At 38.5% G+C, this 12196-nt stretch overlaps 1 protein-coding gene across 2 annotated transcripts in view; it reads left to right on the top strand.

Moving 5' to 3' along the window:
• The window catches only part of NELL2 (neural EGFL like 2), a 152785-nt gene that overhangs the window by 131826 nt on the left and 8763 nt on the right, over positions 1-12196 (top strand). For both annotated transcript variants that reach the window (XM_082043446.1, XM_082043445.1), the window contains exon 16: positions 2825-2965. In XM_082043446.1, the coding sequence (XP_081899572.1) occupies positions 2825-2965 (141 nt within the window). The remainder of the gene's footprint in view (positions 1-2824; positions 2966-12196) is intronic.

Genomic DNA, 12196 nt, shown 5'->3' with positions numbered 1-12196 from the left:
CAGCCTGTGCCTGCAATACTGTGCTTATAATTATAAGGCTTACAGACTCACAAATAAAGTCTCCTGAAGAGGGGAACATGGGCTTTCTTTAATTCATATCTGTTACTTTGGCCTGAATAACGCTCTTTTCCCCAACTCATCACCAATAAATAGATTCCACTTTTCCAAAGAAGAAATATATGCCATGCAGTGTCTTAATGTACATTATTAAGTAGCAAGTATGAAGTTTTACATCAAGTCTGAAGAGCAGTTCTGCTCTTTCAGCCTCTGAGGAGACATGCTTCATTGATTCTCTGGGGCTTGTAGCTTTGGCCAAACCCAACAAGTTATCTTATACTGACCAGGTGATCCCAAGCGTTTAGCATGGTAACTTACATTCTGTTCTGCTAGGCTGCGTATTCCCCTGTGTGGCAAGGGAACTTGTAGACTGTAGCCCTTTCTTCTTTTCCTTTCCTTTTTCTCAAGTAATCTGCGAGTATCTGAGTGAATAGCAGTAGATAGGGCACAGACTGCAAACCAGCCTTTTCTCACTACAGTAACATAATTTTCATTGATCTGCCTCTGATCTCTCAAACACCTCTGAGGTCCCACTGGGTACTGGCTGCTCACAAGAAAAAGGCCAGAGTTTATACTGATTGGAGAGAGACACATGGAGCAGCAGAAGGTGGTAAAGGTTTGGCATTTCTCAGTCCTGCAGCAGGACTACGTGGATGATTTTCCTGGAATTCATAGTGGAGTTGAAAATTCTGTGTTTTAAATCAATAGAGACTTATGGCTTAATTTGTCATATACAAAGCAGCAAAAATACATGCTTAGTGCAATATTCCAGCCAGAGTACTGGTAATTTTAATTGTCATAAATACTGGTAATGTACACCAGGCATGCCCAGCCAGAGAAACTGTTGATAGAAAATCAGACTGAGACATGATAATGAAATTTTCTGATGAAATTTCATCAGATAACTGTAAAACTTTTAAAAAACAATACACTCGTTATATGGTTGTACAGTTGTTCCAAAGAAATTACAAATAAATTTTATTTAGCATGTAAATAAACTACCCAGAGCACATCCCACCTACCCCCTGGCATGTAGAAGAAAAATGCAACTCAAGACTAAATGTGGGTGACTGAGCAAAACCCGACAGTATATGCAGGTGTCCCCCATGTAATCAATAATTTTCTTTCCTTCAAATATGGAACAAAGTGTTTTCAATTGATAAGGAAGCCTTTAGTTTTTTTAAGTTTATTTTTTAATAGATTTCATAAAAGACTAGAGGGAGTATATCTTTATCTATGCACAGATTATTATTCCCAGAAAAGAGATTTGTGCCCTTATTGCAGCTCACAATTGTTTTTCTTAGCCAGTTTACAGTTTCTCCTGTGAAAATAGGAGATGACATAAATGGGAGCAAACAGGAACTAGGGTCAGAATTTGGCATATTTTACATATATCTCAGCAATCATACCACACCTCTCCTTTGTAGCTGCATCCTGGAGGATACTAGATCAACTGCTGAAGTACTTTTAAGAGCTTGAGTCTTGATTTGTCATTTTAGTTCTTAAAGATTCAACCTTTTAAAAAAAGATTGAATCCCTACTTTGGCCAGAATGGCCCGTACACTGAGGGTTTATTATTCATTATTATAATTTATTATTCACTATTTGTTATATTATTATTATTATTATTATTATTATTATTATTATTATTATTATTCATTGTATCATTATTATTATTATTCATTGTATCATTATTCAAACTCATGGTGGGGGGTTTAAAGTTTTTTGTTTCTGAAGGCACTTTGCGTGCGTTGCATCTCCCTCGATGCCAGTTCCATAGGCACCTCTCAGTCAGCTTGCTGCTCAAGTAGGTGTGCTACCTCTGGTACAAAACACAGTGATAATGCAGTACATATGATAAGAAAGGACACATTTTTATTCCCCTTAAACTCCATAGTCCTGGTATTCTCTGACTGTTAACAGCACTCACACTCTGGAACCTATTCCTTAGTACAGGTTATTGCGTAACTGAATGTGCTGGAAATGAACTTGCCAGAAAGTTCTCTGCATCTCTGGTGAGTCCATGAGTTCAAGTGTCTGCAGGACATGCTTAGGTGAATTTTGGATCTAGTGAGTGCATCCAGAAATCCATTCTTTGGTGAGTTTTTACTGTAAACTCTAGTCAGTGGAAATTAATGAACACACATCCAAAAGGAATTATCAGGCGGAGGAGAATGTTTTGTATTTCATTGTTAGGGTCTCAGCATTTGTTTGGAATCCCAGCTGCTCTTTTTGATAGTGAGAGAGGAGACAACAGTCAGTTATGTTGAGAGTTGGTGACACTGGTGTAAGTCAACAGGAACTCCGCAAGATAGGGAAGCCCTACTAACCTGAAATAAGTGTCACCAAGAGCATAAGCAAGGACCAGAGCGAGTATTTGTTTTGATATGCCTGCAGAAGCAATCTTTATCAGGTAGCCTGCACTGATCTAAGGGTTAACACCTTATTATTTAAACTGGGATCCAATTCCTTTCTTCATACTGTGCACAACTTATGGAGATGTCAGATTACCTATCATGTATTTTGACAAAATGAGTTGGTAAAATGTAAAGAGTAAATAGGGATTAACAGAGCCAATACTGTTAGCCAAGACCTTTTATGGAAATGACTCTAAACTTTGCTGCAAATAATTATGGAAATTTAAGTGTCAGTAGTGTATATACTTCTGTGAAACCCAGAAATACCAGAGACATTGTTCTTCCGTCAGATGAATACAACGATTTCCTCTGTGTGAATTTTCACCTTTTTTGTTGTTCTTGCCAAACAGACATTGATGAATGCTCAGATGGCTTTGTTCAGTGTGACAGCCGTGCTAACTGCATTAACCTGCCTGGCTGGTACCACTGTGAATGCAGAGATGGCTACCATGACAATGGGATGTTTTCACCAAGTGGAGAATCCTGTGAAGGTCAGTATCTAAAAAATGATGGGGTAATGTTACGGATCACGTTACAGTAATGTCCACTATCTCTGACTGTCCCGGTCAAGTATTGTCTTGGGCACTATCAGTGAAAGTTAAACCTTGATCCAGAGCAATTGTAGTCTACATAAGCATCGTAAACCAAAGGCAAAAGAATATAAAGGATTAATATTTCTAACATACAGTGGTGCATTAGGGGCCATTTCTATCGTTTGCTAAGATAATATGTGAAGTCAGGCATGGTGCTTAAAACGTAGTTTCTCTGGCCCCACATCTGCTTCTGTGTATAGTCCTTGCATAAGTGATTTCCCATGGGCTCATAGCATGCACTGTAATCTGTCACTCCGCAGGCATCTCTTTCTATGTCAGATTCTTTATATGTAGAAATGGGCCTCAGTCCAGACGTCACTTCCTCCACTTCATTCCTTGTACACTGAAATAGACTGTGGTGAAAATATTTCCCATTGCAAAGAATTATTAAGTGGCCCTGAGACCCTACCCACACTTAGGTTAAGACTGTGGTACTTCACCCGTGCATAGGCTAACTGCTTGTATAAGGCTGCAGTTTGAAGAACAACCTTACAAACTGGTAAGCTTGGTGCACTTAGGGTTGGGACAAGGTACAGGGGGCCAGAGAGTAACAGGAGACAAGGACATGGGAAGGTTTTCTTTTTTTATGAATGATAGAAACAACAGCAGATTAGTACGAGTGCAGTTATTTTCAGGTGCAGATCTCTTAGTATGAAATGTTATTCAGCTCTTAAGATACGGCATGCTGCTGCTTTTAAATAAGACAACAAACCAGTCTTTTTTGCCATGGACTGCTTAGGGCAAAATTAGGAGTCTTTCTCCCTTCTGTCTCTGAGTGCTGAAATATTCAGTGTTCACACAGTGTAAGCTTTCCTGCCTGGCTGTTTAAACTCACATTGGTGGGCTGTATCAGTCCCAAAGGGAAGCAATTGAATTAATTTCACTAAGGCAGACACACAGACAGTTCTCCAGGAGTGAGAATGACCTTTTCAGTATCCCCATCATCAATACTTTATTTCAACACATTTTCACCACAGCTGAAAGCCTGTGTTCCCAGGAGGAATCAGCAATTTGAGTCAGCCACTGCTTTCATAAGTCAACTTTCTTTGTCAAGAACTAACTAAATGTCAGTGTTAGCTGGCCAGGTGTTAGTACAAGAAGGTGCAAAGAAGAAGTTGTGATCCCTCTGATTATAACGTTGCTCTTCTGTCACAGGCTGCGCAACTAATACTCTAGCCAGGCACTTATGGAAATATTCTCAATACCCCAAGTTTTATCTTCAATGTCAATATAACATTTGTCTCATGGGTTGAAGATAGTGGTTTGGCACATGCTATCTCAAGAGATACAAAGTGACTCTGTTAAAATGTGTGCAAACAAGCAACAATTAAGCAGCAATTTCTGAGCAAATGAAAAGCCAAGGAAAAAGAAATATGGGGAGTGCTACATGTGTGCAGAAGTGGCAATTATTGGAATATTTTGACCTTTTCTAAAAAGCACCAGCAGCTCTTTATTAAACATACACAGAGGATAACAATTAATTAGAATTAAATCACAGATGCCAGGAAACTATCTTCATTGCTGATAACCCTAATCACTAACAGTGGAACACTTTCAGTTTGATTGATTACAGCTCTGAATTTTGGAATACTTAGCAACTTGAGATGGGGAGGAAGTTTAGATATTTTGTTAGTCTTACTGCATGACTTTTTATTGTCTCAGACAGAAAATAAAACCTGAGAAGAGTATGAAGCAACAGGCTAAAATCCATTGCAGTATGGAAAGTTGAACTTCCGGTAGCAGAGCACAGTAGTGCAAAAGCAATTTATTTCTCTGCTGTCAGATCTTTCCACTGTGAGAGATTCCCCTGTTGGGTTTAAAGACATAAGAAAATGGATTTCTTTTGTCACTTCTTCAGTATCCCCTATTTAGGGGTGATTAGATTAAGCTGTTTGTGGATGGTCTTTTAGACACAGATTGCAAGAGGGGAACAGCTTCCAGGCTATACTAATCTCAGATTTCAAATCTCAGTTCTCCACTTCCCACCTGCAGCTGTATGAACTTCTTGCTGCATCCAGGACCAGTGTCCTCCAAAGCATTCTGGCCTGTGCAACTGCTACAACTTGCAGAGCTGTAGAAGGAACAGTGCTGAATTACACGAAAGAGAAAATGGGCCTGCCTTGATTTCTTTCTTAGGGAAATGAAGAATTTAAACCTCATGAGGATTAGGAAATGTTCCTCAAGGGCTTGTCCATCTTTGCTTTCTAAGACTACTAGTTCGAAGTAATCTTCATGTGGCGTGCATAAACAGGCTTGTCTTTGACTTGTCTTTTGAAAACTTCAGTTGCTCTAAAGAAAGTTGCCTCTTTTAGTGGAGAAAACCTTTAAAAGCCAAGGAAGTGTGGATTGAAATATTTTCTTTCTTGATTGTTCTGTTATCTGCCTCAAATCTAAGTCTGTCTGTGCCCCTGGACATGTGCTGGTAGTACTACAGAAACCATTTCTGTGATCTGTGTCAGTCTGCAAATTGCTTTGTTCAGCAAAAGCTTCTGTTTTAAAGATTTAAGTGGAAACATCTCTGTTAAGATCACAGAAACACAGAAGCATTTCACAGAAGCATAGAGTGGTTTGGGTTAAAAGGGGCCTTAAAAATAACTTAGTTCCAAACCCCCAGCCAGGAACAGGGACACCTTCCACCAGACCCAAGTCTTGCTTAAAGCCCCATCCAACCTGGCCTTGAACACTTCCAGAGATGCGGCATCTGCAGCTTCTCTGAGCAACCTGTTCAGTGCCTCACCATCCTCATAATGAAGAATTTCTTCCATATATCTAATCTAAGTCTACTCTCTTTCAGTTTAAAGCCATTACCCCTTGTCCTGTCACTGCATGCCCTTGTAAAAAGTCCCTCTTTAGCTTTCTTGTAGGTCCCCTTTATGTATTGGAAAGGTGCTGTTGCATTAAAAGCCTTATTTTAACAGAATACCAAAACTGCACCTACCCGTTTTGCAGGAAATGGTCCCATTAGGACATCGTACTAAACATTCCAAGCTAGAGGTGGACTCCTTGGTAGCACTGGACTTTGTCAGTGCTTGATAATTAAATAATAGTCGCTGAATTCCCGTTTTACACATATATTGACCTTGGCTACTGCTGCTTTTTTGACATGACTGAGAATATTGAGTAATTTGACTAATGTACTTGAACACAGGAATTTATAATCCCATTTTATTATACCTACAGGCAATGGAAGACCTAAAGTTTCCTTTGCTATTAGTTTTGCTTCACATTATACTCCTGAGTAGACCTGTGGTCTCTATAACAATTACTGAAAGAAATGACGGGAAATGCAGCTGTAGGGCTTCAACCTTTTACCAGCACTTGCTGCTTTTCCCTTGGAAATAGAATTCTGTTATGCATCATCTTATTTCCAGAAAAGTGGTTAAAGATCAACCACTTATTCTTTGAGAACTGCATGGCTTTGGGAAGTCTTAGATTTTATATATATGTAAATATAGCATTTGGCATGGTATATTAGCTGCCCCCCTACAGCTTTTCTTTATAGTTTCTTTACACAGTCTTATCAGTGCTCTGAAGGTTGTTTCTCATGTACCATTTCATAAAAGAGAGCTAGGCTAAGATAGCAGATACTGCAGCCTCAAGCATCCTTGCATTAAAAAACTGGAACCACTGAGGACAAAATCCTGAAATGAGAAAATTCAGGCCAGTTAATATTTGCTCTGCAGTTCTGTGTAAGGTCCTGATTCCTTTGAATTTGTCCCCTGCAATGTCTAAAAGCTTCTAAAATCAGTTCAAGAGAGAGGCTGTATTGGTTTGTACCAGAATAGTGCAGGTTATACCTCATGAGCTGTTGGACATTTTGCATACTTACATGTCCAAAGAAGAGCTCACCTAATTAAGGCGGTGTCCTAGAACTTACCAAGAGTATCTGGCAGGTACCAGCTGTTGTTGATACAGAATATGAGATCAGCATATCTTCACTCTCAGCAGGTACCACATTCTTTAAATGAGACAGTTGCAAATGAAAGGATTGGAAAGCATCAATCCAGAATGCCCAATTCAAAAAGGATCCTTTTGGCTGCAAGGGTTTATTTGAATGTGTAGGTTCTGAAATGTCTTGTTATGTGCTGCTTCTGCCATCCTGCTTGCAGAAGTAGAATCACTTCCTTCTCTGTGTGATAGAGCAGGCTGCCTGACAACACAGAGGGCTAGGGCTCTACTGGAACAATCTACTTGAACAATCAAGGATAATGAGGGATGGAAGCATATTACAAGCCTAAGGATGCTCTCCAGCCTTACTGAATTGACAAAGTCCAAAATGGTCACTTCAGCATCCATGTATCTGAATCTGGGAGGCAGAGGAATTTCTGACTGTCAGGATCTCACAGTACATCCAGTATTTTAACTAGTACATGAAATTTCTTGTAGTTGAAAAACTGCTGTCATTTCGGAGTCCTACTCTTCGGTCTTTCTACAGTGCTGGTCATGTTTAACAGCAGCTTTGTTATTGATAGCACTTAAGGAGACGGGAAATAAAGAATCACTCCTCTTCAGCAGGGAATCTAACCAGCACTCACGAAGCTCCATCGAAATCCTTTCACCTTTTTTCATGAGCTTAAAAGGTCAACAAATAAAACCATAAAGGGATTTTTTTCCATCCATCCCAAACAGAGCTATAAGCATTAAGGCCTCATTGCTAAGTTTGGGAATGCAACTTAAACATCACCAGACAGACGGCAGATATGGAGGCACATTACTATTAAATATTCTGGAGTGTGAGCAGAGTACAAAATTGTGAGAGATTCTCATCTTTTATAAAACGACTAATGAAACAGAAACTCAGTGACTACATTTTATAAAACAGTAATTTGAACACATTTACTGTATCAGGAAACAACTTTTCTGTGAAGCTGGTGTTAGTGGTGTCTGAAGTCTCATCTCTTCATCTTCCACATCTGCTAAGCACTCTGACAGCTGGCTTGCATGAAGTCACAAATAAATTATTCACAATTCACTTGCTCTTTGAAGAATTACTACATCAGTCAATAGATTTACTTGGGACAGGAAACAGAAACCAAACTTTCTGCTCAGAAGAGCTTGGTCTCTGTACCAAATGCACTCCTTCCTGTTTTGCCTTAGGCAAAAAATATTCAGGTGTCCTCATGTTGTCACCTTGCTGAGCTAATGCTACTCCTCAGAGCTAAAGTATCTGAGAAACATCCATTGCTTCAGAGCAAAGGAACTGTCTGCCCTCCCAAGCTCTCTCTTCCAACAGCATATTTCTCAATCATGGAGATATTAATCTTTTTTTTTTTTTTTTTACATAGATGTCACTTTAACTGATATCAGAATGATTCTGTTACGAAGCCATGTCCAAAGCAGTCTTTTTTTGGCTTAATATGGACATCCTGCATATAAGCCTGGGTAGCTCATCAGAGGAGGGAAAGTTGCAACTTTCCATCAGCTGTATCAGAATGTATCTCTAGGCCCTATGTCGCTACTTAACAAGGTGTAATAGGTTATTTTCTAATTATGCCTTGTTCATGTTCCTTGTGAATGTATTGCGAGTTTTCACATCTGTTGTTATCAATATTGTATTTGTGCTTTTTGCCCAAAATATTAATGAGCTGTCATTATTTAGAGCCATCCACAGTAGCTCCAAGGTCTCTTTCTAGAATACATTTAGAAGACTGATTTATTGTTGAATGGGTATTTACCCATGCACCTTACGATTGAATCTCATCTGACATATTATTGTTTACTCAGTATCATGAAATACTGCTATATTTCACTGTCAGTTTTTTGTTTTTAATACTTTCTTATCAACAGCTCTTTTCATCTCACTTTTGATCCATTCCTCCAGATGACTAAGCATAGCAGGCAGCACATGTTCTGGCACAGATTCTTGGGGAACTTCCCTGGGACAACTTACCATTGTGACAGCCTCACCATTTATTCCTGCCTTTTATTTCTTACTAATTAACCTGCTATTAATATGTGAGTCAATGACTTCTTTCATTCCATGGCACACAGTTCCTTTAAGAGCATGTATTATATAAAGGAGTTCATGAAGTTTTCAAATGAAAATAGTACATTATATTAAATGTTCCCCCCCTTTAAAATATTTCTCCTTAGTATAGTATACATTTACTCTGAATCTATAATATAGTCTCTTTAAGCAAACTTCTTTCTGTTTGAAAACATGTGATCCTTATGGCCACTAGTTTTAATTCATCTTTAAAAGTTCATCATTTTTACATAGTTGCCCCTTTGAAAATAAAAAATCACTACCAGAGAGATTTTTTGCAGCCTTCTAAATTCCTTGAAAGTTATTTGACTTGCATACATTGTGGTCAGTTTTGGTCCCCAATACGGAGTAGTTGCTTAGTAGAGACATTTTGAATCAGGGCCTGCATGCTGCTCAGGGCCAAGTCATAAGGTGCTTTGTCCCTTTGGAATTCTTTGACTCTTTGTTCCAAGAAATTGAAATTACTTGTGACACAACTAACTCCTAGCTTTTTCTAATATGTATCACCACTTCTTATCCATGGTACTCCTTTGTCATTGCAACATTAACTTGTACCCACAGATGATGGTGAGAAAAGGAAAATCCTTAGAAGTGTGCCAGATCAAAGCTACTCTAATTTTTAATGTAGGTTAGGTAAATAGGAACTGGTCCTCAATTTTGCACTAGATAACTAGCTACATTCTGTTTCTGTTTTTTACTAAGGCAAACTTCCAAGTCTTTTGAGACTTAATGTTCTAATGTCATAACATTCAAGCTTCATGATTCCTAAAGAATGTGTTGTGAAAAGCCTGAAGTGTTGGTTTGTTTGGTTTTTTTTAAACCAAAGTGAAACCCAGCAATATGAGAGCAATATAACATGCCTCTGTGGCTGCATATACTGGAAATACACAACCTGTAATCCTCCCCTCTCCCTTTTGCAGACACAAAATATGCAGAGGCCAACATAGCCTGTCCATATGGTTATGGAATTTGGAGACCTGGTTATGGCTGTAAACAAAACAGTAACATAATTCACCATCCATTATAAATCCAAAGTCACAAAGCTGAACAAAGTTTTGTTTGGTATGGATGATTTATGTGCAAGTTCTTTGCAGATAAAGCCTGAAGTTTGATGTGTAAGAATAATGCAGAAGAGAATTTCATGCATCCAAAGTTTGTGTTTCTCTTGCTGTGTTATAAACACACTGCTGTTTCTGATTAAGTTAGAATCAAAACCTAAATAGCTCCTGCTATGACCAGGGATATTTAAATTGCCCTGTCTAGAACATCTATTTGCCTGAATCAAACAACTGAAAAAAACAAGGTTGGGATTTCTCAGAAGTTTTCAATGTTGTGTAAGCTCAGGTCAATACCAGAGTCAATTATGAAACCTCATTTATTTTCAGTAACAGTGCACTAGCTGTTAACCTTGTTGAAAAACAAACATCAGAAGCATTTTCCTCATGGGCACATTGTGAAATGCACTTGTACATAGTTGCCAAATGCAGACTTAGTGTTTGTAGGGTCACCAGTTTTTGTTTAAGAGAAACTGGTGTTATTTACATGATAGTTAAACTTTGTCCAAGTATCTCATTAAATATGGCTGCTTTCAGTTAAGTGGCCAGGTTGTTGAGAAGTGATATTATTCATTTATGACACTAGCTGTGTGAAAGCTTTGTACAAAAGGGTGTTTTAAACAAATGAACACAAGTGTCAGAAAGTCATTTATTAAAGGTGACTTCATTGACAAAGGGAATCCTGCTGTTAATCTCAATCATTATGTTTAAACAGGATTTGTGTTTGTTCTCTTTATAGCATAACTTCAAACCAGTTAGACTGGGTGTATGGAGATCTTAAATTGCCAGATTGTATGATTTTGAGCATGAATTTAAGAGAAAATAGAGGAAGGAGAGAACAAGCTCTTCCATCCCTCTGCCTTGCCCAGACCAGCATCACTCAAACCATTCCTGTTAGCTACTTGCCTAAAAACCCTCAAGGCTGGAGGCTGCACACCCCCCACAGGGCCACCTGTTCCTCTCTTTCTGTGCCCTCACTGCTGGGATGAGTGTCCCTGTCTGATGTGCCCGTGATGTTTCAGCTGTTCATGGCCATGCGAGCAGCCACCCTGAATTAGGTTCATTATCCCAGTTATCTTCTACCGTGTTGCAACAGTGGCTGAATACAGACACTTCTGAAAACAATGAGGTATAGAAGATGTAGAGATCTGAGATGATTCATCTGTTCTGGATTATCTGATATGTGAATACGGGCACCATAGACCCTAGTGCGTGAAATGTAATCTCTCTTCCAAAGCCTGTTAGCATTTCAAATTGAATATTCTTTCTAGCTTCATACACTTTTGGCTAGGCAATTTTTTCCCCCCTCTTAACATTCTATGGCAGTGATTGTCATAGTTTTTCTATGCATTTTATGAAAAGTTATTTCCTTTTACCAGGCTTAAATCTGTTGTATTTCAGTTTCATTCACTGTCCTCTGTCTTGTGTGTTAGGCAATATGAAAAACAAAAGCTCTCAACATGTCTTTTCTGGAGTATTCATTATCTTTTTTTCTTATGTTCCTTCTTTGTTTAGAGATTAACAATCCATTTCTTTTCAGTTCTTCTCAAATGACGTTTTACTCATCCTTCCCATAAGCCCATGTAATTTTGCCAGGCCTTTTTTTTTGAGACGGTGCCACTGTTATTGTACACAGTATTTGAAGGAAACCCACCATGCTGCTTATTTGTACAATGGAATTCTAATAATTTGCCTGCTGTTTTTCATCTCAATTCATATTCATGTTAGCAACTTGTTTACTTTTTTTTTTTCGACTGCAGCCACACTTGGAATTGAAATGATAATTGAGTTATTTTGCTTTAAACTGAATGTGCTTGAGGTGAATTGGAAGTTTCAGTTCTATTATTGAACCCAAAGCTGAGTGTTTTGTTAAGTTTTTGTGCTGATGGTGAAGTATACATGCTTGACCATATTGCTTATTTTTTCTTGTATTGTTCTATTGGACAATTAAATATCACAACACTACTTTTTAATGAACTCTAATTAAGACCTTGGGCTAGACTGTTGTGAAACTGTATTTAGATTTGTCTCAGTGTAGCAATATTTACAATCGCCATAGATCTAGTCCTTAACGCTTTTAGTGTTTTC

This window comes from Streptopelia decaocto (assembly GCF_964273445.1).
Source record: "Streptopelia decaocto genome assembly, chromosome: 1".
In the NCBI taxonomy this organism is placed as follows: Eukaryota; Metazoa; Chordata; class Aves; order Columbiformes; family Columbidae; genus Streptopelia; species Streptopelia decaocto.
This window is presented reverse-complemented; position numbering and strand designations above follow the sequence as displayed.